At 43.9% G+C, this 17972-nt stretch overlaps 1 protein-coding gene across 1 annotated transcript in view; it reads right to left on the bottom strand.

The window, feature by feature from the left end:
* Window positions 1–387: 387 nt before the first annotated feature.
* The window catches only part of WNT7A (Wnt family member 7A), a 34657-nt gene continuing 17072 nt past the window's right edge, over window positions 388–17972 (bottom strand). The window contains exon 4 of the mRNA XM_021546751.2: window positions 388–3795. Coding sequence (XP_021402426.1) covers window positions 3316–3795 — 480 coding nt within the window. The 3' untranslated portion in view covers window positions 388–3315. The remainder of the gene's footprint in view (window positions 3796–17972) is intronic.

Here is a 17972-nt window from a genome sequence, read left to right as displayed (position 1 = left end):
CTCCTTCCCCACGTAAAAACAGAGCTCTTCTATCCCGGAGCACAAAGACCAAGCTGTTGTGGAGGAGGAATATCCACACACCCGTAAATCTTCCCCCTTCTCCTGTTTATTCTTCGTGCCATTCAAGCCCATTTAGCGAAGGAACAATTAACTCCACATTCATGGCACATTCTGATGGGCCTGATTTCTCCTATTTTGGATAACACAGCCAAATTTCCAAATATTTTCTAGTTGAATGCAGCATTTCATTTTCCTTCTTCTTTAATTCATGATTCCCAAACTATTATTCTAGTTATTAAACAAATCAACATCTTTTTTTCCTTTCTTTTTCTCCATTTTCTCATCAGCAATATTGTAAAATATAGGGAAAATATGTACCAAATTGAATTCCTTGTGCATCCAGTTTTTTATTATTGTAAGTAAAACTGTTTAAAGATATTTGTCTTTCAATAATTATTCTGCTAGCTGTACATGGCACATCACTGCATATGGAAATTTACAGGAAGGAGGAGTTTTACACATTACTTTCCTATGGTAAAAACATACTGCAAAAGCAATAGTTTGTAAAGTAATTCTACTTAGTGAGGAAAACACAGTTTTAACTATGATATGGTATTCACTAAAGCCCAATACAAACTTGGGGGGAGATTCCAAAATTAAATGCTAGATCTGAATTATTTAACCATTATACAGATTTTTAATGAACATCCCTGATGTATGTGGTTGCATTTTAAATCTAGTTGTGTGGAATTGAGGAGGACTAAGAGCAGTGACTCAATGAAAATTGACAAGTCATAAGATTGAAAGTAAATTACATTAATAACTTTATTTTGATACCCCATTCTGGTGCCTGAATTGAATAAAAATTCTATTTTGTGTTAAGTGGCAGGTCTGCAAAGAAACTGTGCATTAACCCCTGGTATACATTGCTAGGATTAGGTACTGCATGGGCTTGTGTTCTTAAATAATATATATACAAGGATTAATTTAAAACATGAGTCCTAACAGATAGGTTGTCAAACTTTGCAGCATCTTTTATGATGCTTCTGTTTCCCAGAAATTCTCTGTTTTCACAGTGTTGTGTGGGAGTTTTGCATGAGAAGGATCAGTCCACACAGGACAGAGCTGTCTCACCTACCCCTGGTGGCACTTGCTGCTGTCAGGGAGTGAGTGACACATTCCCATCACTGATACCTCATTAACTGGGGAGATCTTGCAGCCTGGGAGGAGAGAACCTGATCTGTCCCAGACAATGTGCAATACCATCTGTAACACAGGGCCATGATTTTACCCAGTGAAAAACAATGTTAGAATTAGATATGGTTTTTTATCAACCACAAATGAGTTAAGCAGTAAGAACAGAATTATTCTAAATGTAGGGAAATATTTACCACTCAAATGTCTGAAGAAATCAGCAGTGATAAAAAGGAAATAACACAAAGGGAATGCAAAACAGCTTACTTGGACTCTGAAAATCAAGTGAGTAGTCTTTAAATTTGCCTCTTTAAACTTGTCCAATGTTTTTTGGTATTTTTGGGCTCTGGCCTTTTGGGAGGTGGGGGGGAAGGACAATGTAAGTGCCAAAAGGAGCTGGACAAAAAGTAAGCTTTATATCCTATCTATGAGAATCAGACTATGTGTGTCATGCAAGTTATTACAGTCACAGTCTACAGTCTTACCGTGATGGGAATCAGATTTGACAGCAGCACAAAGTAGAGGTTTAACTGACAGCACACACAGCACATTTGCGAGTCATAACGCCACAGTTTAATGACTGACGCATGTGGGAAGCTAATTCGGATTTTTTTTTCTTGAATGGGATAAATGAGCATCCAGTTAATACCAATAATGAATTCAAGCCATGTGACAAAATTGATGCTACATACCCTGTTCTTGTTTTGCATATTCTGCAAACTAAGCTGCAGGAAAAGAGCCAGGAAAGAAAGTTCATCCTGCTTTCTGACACATCCACCAATTGCAGCTGAATGCATCCAGCTTGCTGCTGTTGTGTTCACAAACTAATTACCCTTTCTCTCTTAAATAGCCTAAGAATTACAAATTGTATGCCTGTTTTGAGAAAAAGTACAGGTTAAACAAGCAGACATAGTATAAATAAAATATTTATATAAAAATAGTCTCTTACAAAATATACTCTCTTATCCTATGGTTGATTTTTCCAAAAGATGGAATTTTGTCTGGATTTTCTTATTTTTAGACATATTCCAAACAAGATTTTATTAATTTTTCTTTCTTTAATCAAAGGAAAAAAAAAAAAACCTGCAAAACTGGTAAAGATTTTTAACCCCTACCACTCCACTTTTGTTCCAGACAACTAGCAGCAAACAGGAGGAAACAAACAAAAACCCCAAAATACAGTGTGTTTGTGTATGTACATATATATAAAGATGCCAGCTTTTGTCCTTAAACATCCATTACTGTAGAACATATCCTGCAAGTCCAGCTAATAGAAATATCCTAGTCAAGAATAGTATGTACAACTCCAGTGTTTTCTTGCTGATCCTACAAAATTATTCCACAAAGAAAGCCAGCTATCTACTTTAATTGCAGAATAGTTCCATAAAGGTTGGTAAAGTTCTTCTTTTAATTAAATAAATTAACATTAGTTTTATCTGAATAAATTGTTAAATATTATTATTATGCCCATGTGTCCCAAATCCCTGTGCTAAAATCTGCAGCTCACACACACACGAGAAAGGTAGATAAAGCAGTGTCTACAGAACCCTTCCACAGTTCTTCTTGCTGCAGCAAATGCTGTGAAGTGGAAAGATGGGCAAGATCAGTAGAAGCTTTTCACGAGTGTGGAAGCCTAAATCTGTGTTATCCACACTCCCACGGGCAACTCACGGGCAGGCTCTGTCTATCCCGTCCTGTGCAAAGCCCTTTTGTAGGGATTTCTCCCCTACCCCTCCCTGCTCCTCGTACACAGAGGTGTTTAACCATCCCTTTCCCAAACCAAGAGTTCGTTGCCACACCCAGAGATCCCTCCCTGGCCGGTGTCTTTCCACAAGGCAGCCAGTGCTCCTTCTTCCCGTGGAGCAGGCTCACTGAGATGATTCTTTTCTCTCTCTTTCATGTCTCTGGTGGCCTGGGGTAGGGTTGGGTTGTTTTTGTTTCTTGGTCGACTTTATAAGAGTCTGAAATGTGTATCCACACAAGCAACAAAACGTGAGGAGAGAAGAGGGGGCTCCGTTCGTGAGCATCTCTTTAGGAGAGCAGCTCTTCCCGCAGTTCCGCTCAGCTGCGCCGAGTGCATGTGCAAAAGTATCCGGGCCGGGGAGCGGCCAGGGCAGGTGCTCACTTACAGGTGTACACCTCTGTCCTCTCGCTGCACGTGTTGCATTTCACGTAGCAGCACCAGTGGAACTTGCAGTTGCACTGCCACACCCTGGAGTACTGGTGGGTGTTGTAGCCGCGGCCGCAGCACATCAGGTCACAGCCATTGGATTGCTGCGCTGTCTTGTTGCACATCCTGCCCTGCGTGCCCACGCTGCCCGTCACCGGGTCCTCCTCACAGTAGTTGGGGGATTTCTCTATGTACACCAGGTCTGTGTCCATGGGTTTGCGGTAGGAAAGGGGCTTCTTGATCTTGAGGAAGGTGGGGCGCTTGTTGCGGCTGGCCCTGACAGGCTCCACCTGCACGGCCTCGTTGTACTTGTCCTTGAGGATGTAGCCCAGCTCCCGGAACTTGGGCAGCGTTGTCCAGCAGGTTTTAGTGGTACAGGACCCTGAGACCCCGTGGCACTTGCACTCTAACTTCATGTTTTCCTCCAGGATCTGTGGTTAGAAGAACAAAGAAGGATGCATGAATAGCAGGGCTGTTAGATGGACGCTGGGTGACACCTCTGCAGTGGGAGCTGCCACCACACACAGGCCACGCTGCTGTCCCAGGCAGCAAATGCTCATCAGCATGACCCAGTTCTGCTTATAGAGCTGACTCCCCTTCTGCACTGTGAGTTCAGCAGGCAAGACAACTCTGCTTAACCCCACAGCCAAGGGACCAAAGCTCGAATGGGACCCTCCTCAGGCACAGCTTTTCTTCAACATGATTGCCCAGTGCCCAACACTTTCCTTTTGAAGTTAACAAGCCTCATCTTCCCTTCCGCTTCACATCCCCTGAAATTCTGTTCCTGTATCTTCTCCTGCAGTTTACCAGCCCAGTCTTTGCCAAATAAAACTGGAGTCCAGCTTAGTCCCTGCTCTGTGTCCTGAGCCCTGCAGCTGACCCCATGCAGCAGTGACGTTGTGGATAATGCAAGCAAATACATCTAATTCCAGCAATTAATTTCCCACTGCCTTTTACATGAAAGAGGCCACAATAATTTTGATGATGAAACTCTGCCTAACTTGGCAGAGCCCAGCACTGGAAAGCCCAGTCAGAAGGATTATCAGGGCTCAGGGAGTGGTCACATCATTTTTCCCTTGAGAAAACCCAGCTGATCCATGCAACTCCAAACCTGGGCAGCAGTCAATGATATGGAAATTGGAATTAGCCCTTTATTACAGCATCTCCCTTCAGTTTGGGGTGTTTGGAAACAGCAGACACTGTCGCTGGCTGTTTTCAGCAGAAAACAGCAGCCTGCACTGAAGGAGTCAAGTCCAGCTCCTAGGCTGGACATGTGTGTGATCTCGAGCCTAAGACCTCAGTGTGAGCCGGGGGTGGCAAGGACAGAGCACTGACCTTGAGAAAGGTGTCCCTGCCCACAGAACGAGGGTTAGAATTAGATGAACTTTAAGATCTCTTCCTATGCAAACGATTCCTTGGTTCTGTGATTTTTTTATTCTATGAAATAGCTTTATTTTTATTTTAGTTTATGAGCAGATTGTCAGCACATGTGGTGTGAAGACAGGATCACAACCTCCAAAAGCACAGGTCCACGCCTTTGACACAAGTGAACTCAGCATATGCTAGGTCACATTTTGTGCTACTGCTTTTAAAGCAGCTTCTCATGCAAACTATCTAATGACTGCCCTAAAAATCAGATGTGAGAAAATTCCATATTCTGATCTACATCTTAACTTCTGCTCAAGCTTTGGCTTTATCTTGTTATCTTGAGTTTCTCAGCCACTGCATAGTTCTTTTATTGCTCACTCATTCATAAGGCAGGACACTTGGAAGATAGATGAGGAGATGGAAAAGGAGTTATTGCACAGAAACCGGAAAAATAACATAAATTCCTTTAGCCTCATTTGTACCTTTTTAAAAGCTCTCTTGTTTGAAACTGAAACTAGCCAGGGATACATTTCTCAGCCCTAATCCAATCACTGCTCTTGTACAGGGGTTTGGCCTTACATCCTGGTACCATGTTCAAACTCGCAACAAAATATTTCCAATCTGCCATGGGAATCCACCCAACCAGCCTGGAACATTAACACAAAACACATCACGTGCCTTCTACCCAGGCAGAGTTTTTACTCTGCAGTGTAGTTAAGTAGCCTAAAGTGCTTTTTGGTTTATTTCATTACCATCCCATTTAGAGCCAGCAGACTCTGAGGGATGGGGCTGCTCGTGTCCCGGGCTGGGCTCTGTCCTGACCCCAGACACAGCCCGGCCCTGCTCTGCAGCTCTGGCCACGCCTGGCCATGGGCACTCAGGGTTAAAAGGGCTCCTTTTGCCTGAACAGAAGTTTGAGCAACACCAGCTGAGCCCTGGTGCCAGGGGTCCTTCCTAGATGTCCAAAAACACCTGGAAGGGGATGGGAAGTAACAGAGGGATAAGAAAGTTCTGCTTAATTATTCTCTCTCCCATTTATTGTTTCTGTATTTTCCTAAGGTTTACTGGCTCCCTCTCCCTTTCTCTCTGCCTGGTGACACAGGTTCCAAACTCTGTGCTGGAATCTCTCTGGCACATCTGCCTCATTTCTGTCCCCTGCCCTCTGCAGCTGAGCTGTCCCCTACAGACCTGCCTCCTCTAGCCCAGCCTCTCCCCCTGTGGCTCACAACCCCTTTTGTTGCTTCTGTTCTTGCACGCAAATCCATCCTCCTCTCTGGGCTTTCAGGGCCGTGTCCTGCAAATTCAGCAAGGCTGAATTAGCTCCACATCCTGTAGAAATTAGGCTACATGGAACTTGAACTGCGTGGGCTCAGCAAAAGCAAACCCTGCAGTGGTGATTTGATAGTTCTGTTGTACTCTGATAGCAGGTGCTTGGACTATTTGTTTTACATTAAAATATGTGGATGGTGGTATTTTAATACTATTGTATTATTCCAGTACCCACTGATGAATCAGTGCCTGTAATATGGGATTCTTTGGGTAGGGACAGCAGACCACAGTCTTTTCCTTGGTTTTGTGAGCCAAAAGCAGCGCCCTTCCCTTAAAAACTTGGTCTGTGTTAAAATCAGAAAGCATTCTTCACCTTTTATTTCAGAATTTCTTTGAAGGATTTATCCAGCAGCTCATACTTTTTACATCAGATTTAAACTTTAGGTGTGTAACAGAATGACTTTTCCTAAAATGTAAGAGCCTGGAGGGCACAAAATTTCAATCCCAGATCCCATGTTTCTTACCAAATGACCATATTCAGCTCCACCAGCCATAGGAAATAAATCTGCATGCACCAGTGGGTGCTCTGAACTGGATTAAATGCAGACAAAGAGCTGGAGTTCTTTTAGCTTTGTCCACTTTTTCTTTGAGCTCCTACAGCAAACTGTCAGTACTTGTTTCTCCCTCTATCTCCCTTTGCCGTTTGCCTCTGGGAAATAGTTTGTGTGGGGAGAGCTGGGCTAGCTCTGGCTGCTGATGTTATCTCCAGATGCAGCACCTTCGGGCACTGCTGTCGGGAGCACAACGTGCTTGCTCTCCCCCTTTAGCTTTGCAGGGAATGTCTGGGGCTGGCCATGGGAGGGTGGCAGCAGCAGCCCAGGAGCTGCAGGGGCAGTTCCAGCTCCATGGCCCTGGAGCCTGGCAGGGCAGGTTTAACCAGGGCTCCTGGCTGTCCCACCCTTCTGGAGGGCACATGGAGAGCTGGTTCTGTGCCTGGCATGCTGAGACACAGCACTCACACCCACACAGGGCTTTTCTCAGCCTGGAATCTGCCCCGAGTCACTCATGGTGTGTCCTGGGTTCCCAGCACCAAAGCAGCTGAGTTCCCCAAGGACCCCACACATGGGGTCAGGGAATGTCCAGTCCCAGCTCAGCCAGAGCTCTGCAGCCCTTGATGCCAAAGCTGTGCTGAAGGACCTATATCTCAAGTCTGGAGATCATCCTACCTCCAGCAGGACTCCCATGGGAACAGGGTCAATGCCCAGCCAGGCACCCTGCAGTGCTGCAGCCAGAATAGCCCCGGCCCCAGGCTGCATCTGCAGCACAGGCAATTAGTGAGATACTGACTCCTGCTCAGCAAGGCCATGGTCTTGCCTAATTTTGCCTGACATCAGATCACCTGGGTCAGGAAATTCCTGTCTCCTGCAAATGTCTGCACACACACCTTCACTAAAGGTCAAGGAAAGTGTAAGTATTGGCAAAATGAGTGAGATTTTCACTCCAGAGAAGAACATGGCAGGGCTTGGAGAGAGGCCACAACATTTCTGTGGGCTAGGGAGGGCCATGGGGAGATTCCCCTTTCAGCTGGTGGAAGGTGAGGATTGGTGATTTATATTATTACAGAGGCAATTGTAGCTCCTTAAATAAGACAAAGATCCTCAAACTTTGGGATTAATGTTAAGATACATCAGAAAGACTAATTTAATAAAAAGGATATTTTAAGCTAATAAAATAAAGCCATGTCTTATTTAGACTTTCAACAAAATAACTTAAGAACCAAATCATGTGTAGAGTGAGACCAGGAATTGGAAAGGGCACTGGGTGGATGTGTAGCACTGACTGGACGGACAGCAGAAGGACTATGTCTCTTCAAGTTATTAGGAAATGTCTGCCACTTGTTTTATCCAAGTGTGAGATTAATCTCAAAAGGATGCTACTGTTTGAGTAACTTGCAGGACTGTTCAGATTTCCAAAGCTCTGAAATCTGATGGCAGTACAAGTAATACCTGGTGCTTTTTGATTGGAAAAAAAAGAACAAGAGAGACCACAAAATAAGAAACCCTGCTGTCAGAGACAAATCCTATGGAATCTTTAAGAAATGTGAGAAACTGCATAAAAGCCACTCAAATGCAAGTTTAAAATTATCAAAGGCGTACTTAAACAGAAAAGATGGAAAATATTCCCATCAGTGGATGGCCAGTAATTATATACAGAGAGCTGCGTCAGATGTCTTCTGTTGGAGCACATTTTGGACTGTCTCCTCTGGCAAACTGACTGGGATGAGCTTGGGAAGGATTGTGTCCCACAGAGTGACTCATTCCAGACAGGCTTTGATACCTCACTTGAACATCTTATGAAGATCTTATTAAGCACAGCCAAAAGATGTTTTTTTTCTCATGTTTTTGATAAGTAAATCTGTGCAAAAGAATATCTGAAGTCAGTATCAAACAACTTTGCTCCTGAACACTGCGGGCTGTGACTATCCCAGAAATCCTGCTATCCCAGGCAGGCTGAACCCTTTTTCTCATGACAAGAATTTTTGTGTTTTAAATAAAAAATGAGCAGGGAATCACCACAGCACGTGACCTACATCAATCAGACCACCTTTGCACTTTCCTTGGGATAGGTGTCACAGGAAAATCAGGCAACCTGCTTGTCTGCAGGCTGGTTATGCAGGGAGCCAAGAGCGTTCTGATAAATGACACCCTGCTGCAAACACCACAGCTGGGTGGGATTTCCCAACACCACCATCTACCTTCTCTAAGGGATACCCTGTGTTAAAGAGCAGAAAATTTTTTTCCAGATTTGAAGTATGACACCCTGAAAAATGAAAGCTTCAGAAATTTTATACTCTCATAAATTCAAACTTTTTTGTCCTATTTCTGACCTTTCTCTGTGCCACCCAAAGCAGGAGATTAATTTCTTGTATGCCCTTTATAGGGTTTCATATTTGGTTTTGTACTTTCTGCCTGATAGTTGCCCTTTGCTTCATCTTTATAAAAAATCGATCATATACTGGAATTATTTTTGAAATGCAGCTTCTGTTTTCCCCAGTATCTCAAAGAAGTAAAGAACAAATATTAGTTAGATTTCTGCATGGTCACAGTGCTCACACAATGCTACCAAGCACATGCAAACAGAATGAGATGAGATGCTCTCTCCCTGGGCAAGTTGTGTTGCTTAAATCACAGAGCTGGTGCCCTTCAGTCACTGCCTAACACTGTGCAGAATAGCAAATGAACGAGACCAGGACCAGTAAAAGCTGAAAGGAATGCAGCAAAAAATATTTTCTCCTGCATATTTTTCTTATACTTCTGATAACCTCTGTGACTTGCTGTAGGCTAAATCAATTTATCACCACTTCTGGGTCCAGAAAGTAAATTTCACAGAATGCTTTTATAATTGCTATTTTTGAAGAATAGCTGAACTTGGGACACAAAGGACATAACTGGTTTCAAAAGGTGAGATTTAATGAGATGAATTCTCACACAACCTAATTAATGCTCTTCTCAAACATTAGGCCTGGCCCTTGCCTTTTTTCAAGCTGTAGGAGCTGCTCTGTAGTAAAACAAGGTGTGACAACACCTCAGGGCCACAGACATATTTGGGGGGGGAAAGCCCTCCCACACCATCCAGTCCAAGCTGTGCCTGATCCCCACCTTGTCCCCAGCCCAGAGCCCTGAGTGCCACATCCAAGGTGTCCTTGGACACCTCCATGGATGGGGACTCCAAACCTCCCTGGGCAGCCCCTGCAGATGTTTAACAACGCCTGCCATGAAGAAATTAGTCCTGAGAATTCAGATTCTTCCTCAGCTTTCTGGCATTGAGAGGTCCTTCTAGGAGAACACCGTATCTGCTCTTGGGATAAACGTCTGCCCAAGCCTTCTTGGTTTCACAGAATAACTGTGCAAGGGGATCCCGTGCATATGGCTCGGGCTCTGAGCTTGCCCAGCCCTCAGGAGCTCTCTGGCTGCTCTGCCAACCTGATCACGCTTAGTGAAAGTCAAATGAGCCTCCGAAGTTTGTGCTTGCCTCCATCAGGGTCCTGCCTGTGGAGGTAGTGGGCATGATGTGTCAGCCTCTGAGGCTGACAGCTCAGCATCTGTAGGGGTTTGAGAGGAGTGACACCTCCAAAATCCCCTGTGCCCGTGGGGTCAGGCCCTCCTGCCTCCGTCTCCCCAGGTGTTCTCTCCTCTCCTCTCTTCCCTCACCCCGTCCCTTCTCCATCGGATTTGATAACAGCTGCAGGACCCTGGGACCCCTCTCCTTCTCAGCTCTCTCCCGAGCACATTCCAGCTCTCCCCAGACAGGAAGGACCAACACTCTCATCTTCTTTGGTCATTAAAATGCAAATAAAAACCATTAATGCCCAAGCTGGAGCCGCAGCCTCGGGTTGGATTTCCCATTCTTTGAAAGGACGTGGCTGGGACAAAATTCCTGTTTTCTGTGTTTTCTGTGGTGCATTCAGTGCAAAACCTCCTCACTCGCCTTTTCACAGGAAATGGTGTTAGAAAACTACAAATTTCAACTGCAAATTCCCAAATTAATGCTTAGGTAGGGTTTACATCAGGGCAGAGACTTAGAGCAGCATTTTCCCAGTATCTGTTGGAAGTAGCTGGGAAAGGGGGGGTCCTGTGTGGCACTTTGTGCTTTCTCAGTTGCTGATGACAAAGGCTCAGTATTTGAAAGGTGGTCTGGCAGTTTATTGAGGGGTCACTGCTGTTCTGGCTCCTGGGTACACCCGCTGGAAGCACCACTTGCCTTTTGGTTCTGAGGGGTTTTCTATTTAAAAGAAAGGCAAATATTTTAACAGAAAAAATGGAAATAATTTGAAAGCATAACTCTCAATGGGTTTGATAAACTACTTGTTTTTGAAAAGTAACTCTTGTGAGACACATTATCACCTAGATTAGACTGGATCAATGCAGTGCCAAGTAAGTGTCATCATGTAGGAGGTTTGAAGATCTGTCATAAAAAGGAACTTGGAAAAAACAGTTCTGAAAAAAATCTGGTTTCTTTTAATGTGCTTTCGCTTGTTATTATTAGAATAGAGCTGAATTGTCTTAAAGACATTCAATATGTGATTTTATATTCTATAATTAAATTAAAATGGGATTTCCTAGCCCCTTACTGAAATGGCATTGTGAGATTAAGGGAAAATTTATCTAGGATCATTACTTGCTGCTGTCCAAGCAAAACTGACACTGTGAACATGATGGATTTTAGCTTGTGAAATACTGAACAGTCTTGTTGTCTGGCCTACCTGAGCACTTTGTAGGATGAAGCTGAAATAGGTTGGGAATGGGGGTGGTGGCACAGAATTACAGATAGAGTTGTTGGTTATGTTATCTAGCTTTCCTTCCTATCACTACATTAGTTTTCCACAGTCCATATCTTCCTTTCCAAAAAGATACCGGATAGAAGGTTCATGCCAAAAGTGAATAAAAGATGAAGATCAAGGAGTTTTGGAAATAAAGAAACAGCATGGTGATCACTGACACTATGACACTAAGTTTAGAAAAAAAATTAGGCAGCAATTTTTCTGCCTTTTGACATGCTACCCACATAACATTTCTTCTTAGGTCATATCTACCTTCTTTACATTCTGGTCATCAATTAAAAATCACTTTAAAATGCTGATACTTCCAATCAGGATTCTCTATAATAGTGATCTATGTTTATTTTGCTATGTATTAAAAATGTCATGGATGCCCATTGTTAAAAACATAATTTTCCTTAATCCCTGCTTCACCCTACAAGCTCATCCCTGCAGCCAATGCATGGATCAGAATAGTGAAGTCAATGAAACCCAAGATGAGCCATGTCTGCTGACCTTGACCCCTTCCAATCAATACAATCCTTCCAACATCCTACATCCAGAGTGTTTTGATCTTGGGACAGGGATCTTTACCCATTCTCTGGACTTCTGAACAAAGATGTCATTAAGAAGGAAATTGTGCTTGTAGTTTATGTTTTAGCATAATGTTTCTTGAAGAAATGGGAAACACCTCCCCAGTGGAGGGGAAGCTCTCCATGAAGTGGTGCTGGCAGTAGAGGTTTGTGTATAAAGCATTGGGAGCTACCAGGTAGAGCATTTTGAGAAATGCACAAGTTGTCAAGAGAAAAGTTTCCAAAGAGTGATGGAAGCCAAGAGAGCAGCCTGGCTGGTTCCAGACAAGTAATCAGGAAACACCTCTTGTGTTAAACTAACAAAGCCAGGTACTGGCAGGAGCATGAGCTGCAGAATATTATCACTTCATATTGCTTCCAAACATTTCCAACCAATAGCCACACACAGTTAATTATAAGTTCATTTGGTTGCATACCAAACTGTGAGAGTTAACCCTAGGGTACCCAGCAGATGATACTACAGAGAACATTATTCATCATGCTGAAAAATGTCTATAAATTTAGTTCTCCAAGACAGTAATTTTAATTGAAAAGGATATGTTTTTCCTTTCTATCAACATTTTTAAGTAATGTCAAAGTAATTCTCATCAATTTTGTAGTACTGCCTTTATAAAAACACAATGTTTCTTAGCTCAACTTCTTCGTTAACTCCTTTGGTCTAGAACAAAACATGAGCTATGCTTGTATTTGATACAGAGAGACATATTTAAACTTTAGTCCTAACACTATTCACAGCTCAGTAAATGGCACTGGAGAGGCACTTATATCCTGCCCTGCCCACCTGCCATTTGTTGATCTGGGAAGAGCACCTGAGCTACCTCACACCCACTCCCATTTCTTCCTACTCCCAGCCCCACTATTCTCCAGGGATAACATGACCTAGGCTGTGGCAGAGGCTCCAAGCCCATTGCCATGGATGGTTGTACCCTGGGTGGGATCTCATCAGGCTGGCACATCAAGCAACAGCTGCCCAGGGAAGTGAGAGCCATTCTTCCCAGTTTAAAATCAATGTCTCATTATTGCTCCAGATAATCTCCACACAATTATGTTAGCAATTGCAAAGCAGAAGCTGGATCACAATGACAGAGTGTATATTGCAAACAGACTTCCACACATTTTGTGTTTACAATTCAAAATACTCATGTTATCATAAAGTAACATGATTTTGGTGTTAATTGTAATATTACAAAGATGACTTTCTAATTAAGTTTGATCCATAAGAGCTTTCCCCCTCCTGCTGCAGTTGGGACAATAGGTTCACACTTCCACATTTTCAAATAGCTCCCACTTATCAGAGATAAGATCCTACCAGCAGAGCCCCTCTCTGCAGCCCCGCAGCTGCCAAGAGCAGCACGGCCGGACCCAGGCCAAGAATTTTAACAGGGATCTTCTGGCCTGTTCTCAATGAAAACTTGCTCCAATGGAGAAGAAAGTGGAATTTCCTAAATTTATGTGTAATGCTGAGTGCAGCCTAAGCACAGGCTGCCCGGGGAAGCTGTGCCTGCCCCTGGATCCCTGGAAGTGTCCAAGGCCAGGCTCAGACTGGATGGCTTTAAGGTCCTTTCCAACCCCAATCATCCTGTGATTCTGCAATTCTACCATTTTGAGCCATAGTTGAAGCTTTTGTCTTACAAAGCAATCACATGCTAACAGAATTCACTCTTGAGGTGTGCTGTGTGGATGGATGGGGTTCTCCTGGGCCAGCTGACCCTCACACCACCCAGTGATGCTGCTTTTTCTGAACTGATGTACCTGCTCACCACTTACACATGAGTTCAGCAGCAGCAGCAGCAGCAGCCTACAATGCCATTGATGGTTCCTCTTTATAAGCCATGCACAAGTGAGTCTTCACCTTGAGATGGATGTTTTTAACAAAGGGTTAACCAGTTGCTCCAGGTCTCCAGTTCAGAAGGCCACAGGATGCCTGTTAACAGAGCTAAACACCAGTCCCACCAGTACATGAACCATCAGCTAAAGAAACCATGCATGTCTATAGTGCACCTTTAGTGTATTAATCTGATCTCAATTTTATAAATCTCTCATTAAGGGATACCTTAATATAAAGCATCAGTCTGTTGGATTAAATTAAACAAATATCTTAATGCTAAGGCATTCCTTAGCACAGCTATTCAAATCTACAATTTTCTAGAAAATATTTTAGGACTTTGACTATACTCTCCAGTCTAAATTTGCTCTTCATATAGCATGGCAGACTTCTCAGGCTGATTCCCTGGGAAAGCAAAGCCCAAGCACTCACTTGGTGTCTTGCTTCCTTCTGCCTTCTCATTTCGCACTGGAAATTTCGAAGTAATTTCAACTAAATACGACAAACTATAGATACATTGAAGAAACTTCTGTGAAATCTTAATCCAAGTTTTTTGGACACATTCTCTTGACTCCTTGTTGCACTTTGTTATTCACAGGCTGTTGTGCCCTCTCGATGGTTAATTGTTCTGCGCCTGCAGGATTTATCCATGCTGGGGGAGGAGCTCCGGCTTGTGGTGCATGGCTGTCCTCTGTGTGTGGGCTCATTTTTGGTACAGGATCTGGAATGCTGTAGGCAGGGCTGGTTCCCTCAGTGCAGGCCACCAGCCCGCTCCCACGGGAGCCTGCCTGGAGCTCCAGGATGGAGCTGGCTCAGATCTGGGTTACAGCCCATGCCATGACATTGCTGCTGCTTGGCCCAGGGACACCCTTTAGGTGCAGCTCTCTTTAAAGTACCAGAAGGCTTGGGCTGGTTTCAATAACAAGCACTAATTCAAATTAAACCCAGTGCCTTCTGCCACTAACTGGGCATGAAAGCCAAACATCCTCCCTGCAGTTCCTTGAAACCTTTGTGTCCTTCCATAGCTCAGTTCTGCATCCTTCCAGTACCAACAGGCTTGTGTCCTTGGACTAAAAGGTTGTTCTTTGTTCATTGATTTTTTTAATTGTTTGCTTCAAAATACCTGGAAACTCCATTAAAGCAAAAGTCTGTTCCATTTGTACAGCACATGCTGGCAATTATTTCTCTTCGTGAAATAAGGCCTTCATGAGCTCAGAGTTTTCTGCCACCATGTGCTAATGACAAGGTTTGAACCAAACCTTGGTTCAACTTTCAGTTTTACCAAAACCTCTTTTGAGTTACAGCTCTAGCTCAGGTAACTGAGTTCATGTTCCTGACTCATCACTGAGGCTCTTGGAAACATTCCTGGAGATACTTTCAGCTCAGGCTCAGGAGGTCTGGGCTGTAGCTGCAGAGGATTCCAGTTTCACACATCATGGAGAAGATATCCTGCCCCACATCTGAGTCTTAGGTTTAATTTGTCAGAGATTTAGTGAATGAGACTGCACAGTGGGAAATCTCCACCAGATTTTGGTATGCACTTCATCTATAAACACAGCCTGCATTAAAAGTGGTCTCAGTGAACTGGCCTAACCATTTGTTTCCTGCAGACTTGGCCAATACCAATCTTCTTGGAGTTTTGCTAAAGTGTGGATATGGAAGATCCCAGTAATAGGCAAGGAAGTAAGTCTTGTGTTTGGAAACCTGAATTTCCAGTGTGACGAATGCCAACTGGAAGAAACAGAACAGTTCTCAATCACTATTTCTGAATTTTTTTCAAAAAGAGGCCAAAATTCAGGTATGAAGCCCAAAAATCTTGGATTCTGATCTCAACAAAACATCAAGGAGCACAGGTTAACAAAAATAATACAAGGCAAGACAGCCAAGTTCATAGGTCACAGTTAAGGTTAACAGGTGCTGTTTTTTTCTTGCAACTTTTCACAGAGTTACAGAATGGCTGGAAGAAACTTTGAAGCTCATCTTGTTCCAACTCCTCCATTTTTTTTCCATGACCAGGATAAATTTTGCAACACCCAAACACAGAAGGAATCTGCTTTGGGATTATGTGCTCTGTGAAAGCTGCATATGCTTCAAATCATTTATGTTTATTTAGTTCTGTAACAGTAGAGACACTATCAAGGCTCCAAAGGTCCTGAAAACCCTGGGAGAAGTGAATAATCTACACACACCTATTTTTGTCTAGCTGATATTCCCCTCTGAGCACTGAATGACAAGCATTGTCCTATGGGAAGAGCTGCTAACTGTTCAAAGAGAAAGGCCAGATTAAATCAGAAATTGTCCAGAAATCTGTGACCCAGCCAGTGGCCTTGCTGAACAAATTAATCACCAAAGCAAGCATCTGATTATTGCCATTATTAAAGGTGCCCGCTATTAAATTTGGAATTTGAGATCTCTGTTATTTATGAAGAGAGGCTGGCCCTCAGTCCCAGCTCTCTGTCAGCAGCATGACAGACTGTCAGCTCCAGTAATCACACACATGAAATGCATGTTTTGCTCATAATGCCAGAATCCTCTAAAACTGTGACTGCAGGCGAGTGATAGCATTTATCATTCCCTAATCTCCAGTGTAAATCAGGAATTCAGTTTTCAACCACATGAGATATAGGAGGGAGCTGAAAGCCAAAATACAAGTAGGACCATGTATCACCATTTCTGATTAGCTGAAAGTGGAGGACAAGTGGAATGAAAATTCATTTTTATGGATTACAGTTCTTGTGTAGTCCAATTCCCTCTCATAATTTAGACCAACATTAATACTTCCTTTATCTTTACTCTGGGCTGTTGAGAAGATGCAGAGCTTGTCTGTCAAGCTCCGACTTGCTTTAAGACTATTATCTAAAAAGTAGGAAAGCCATAAATAGTGCTTTGATCCTTTCAAACACAAACAAAATGCTCTAAGGCTGTTAGGGATGTGTATTTCTTTTCACACCTAGGAGACTGCCCTGCAGAGCATTGGGATGGAGCTGGATGGGATTTTGGAAGCACTCAGCTGTGCCCTGTGATCCCACCAGCCTCAATGGGAGCTTTCCCATTCAGTGACCTGGATTTACTCCAAACTCAGAGCTTGGCATTTCTGGGAATCCTGCTGCCCCAGCCAACGTGGAGTGGCAGAGCTTTGGACAGACAGGAAAGACTTTGTGGCATTTAAGGCTCCTTTTCTGATTGCACTGAAGTACAGCTGGGGTGCCAGGCCCTGGGCTGGAGTGCTTGGAGGGAAGACAGGGACTGAGCCCTGGGGGTACCTTGGATAAACAGAACTGGGTCTGGGGCATTGGGTGGACACTCTCCTTTGCCTCCACAGCCACATCAGAGATTTGCCAGAAGATACTTTTAGAGATTCTGTCTGGTCACAGTGAGGCACAAGCCTTGTGTGTAAACCTTCTCCTCAGCATTCTCTGTCTGCCTGATTTTAGTCTAGGCAGAATATTGTACCAGGAGAGCTCCTAGGACACCCTACACAGGCACATCTGCTGCACCCAGCACCAGATTTCCTGGCTTTGTGTGACGTTTTAGCAGTGGAGCCAATCTTTTATTTATTAATACTACTTCTCTGTGAGTGGAAGTGTTGTGTGTTGTCCTGGCTGAGGACAGTTTGTAGGATGTTTTGGGCATGGTTGTCTCCAGCACAGCAGTGCCATGGCCAGGCTGTAGGTCAAGATCTGCCAGCCTCCCCTGTCACAGCTCTGACAGTGACAGTGGGATCTGGCAGAATTGTCACTGTCACTATCAACAAGGGGAACCTTTCAGCTGAGTGTTTGAGGGGCATCTCTAACATTAAGAATAGGAGTTTCTGAAAAGGAAAATGAGGAACATTTCTGTGCCCATGCCAGAAAAACCAAACCAAACCAAACTAAAAACCAAACCAAAACAAAAAATCCCACCACAAACAAAAACACATTGGAAACTGTGAAGTGCAATTGCAAAGGCACTGCTAAATCCTGAACTCCAGGAAACATGGCTATGCTGCTGGTATTCCAATATCCCTTCATTGCTGGTGCCAGGAGTGTCAGGGCAGCCTCTCCCAGTCCTGCTTGGCTCGAAGCTGCTCTCTGAGACTCTCTGGAGTCTTCAGCAATTGTGAGCAACTCCAGACACTGGAGCTTTATATGGTGTGTACCATTAGAGCCATTCCTGCTGGTGGGCTGGGAGCAGCAGGGCACGGTGTGGCTCTCTCAGCCAGCTGGGCTGTGTGCAGGCACTGCTCAGGGCTGGCTT

Source organism: Lonchura striata, chromosome 12 (genome assembly GCF_046129695.1).
Source record: "Lonchura striata isolate bLonStr1 chromosome 12, bLonStr1.mat, whole genome shotgun sequence".
NCBI classification, from domain to species: domain Eukaryota; kingdom Metazoa; phylum Chordata; class Aves; order Passeriformes; family Estrildidae; genus Lonchura; species Lonchura striata.
The sequence above is the reverse complement of the archived record's forward strand: the minus strand, read 5'-3'. Positions and strand labels throughout refer to the sequence as shown.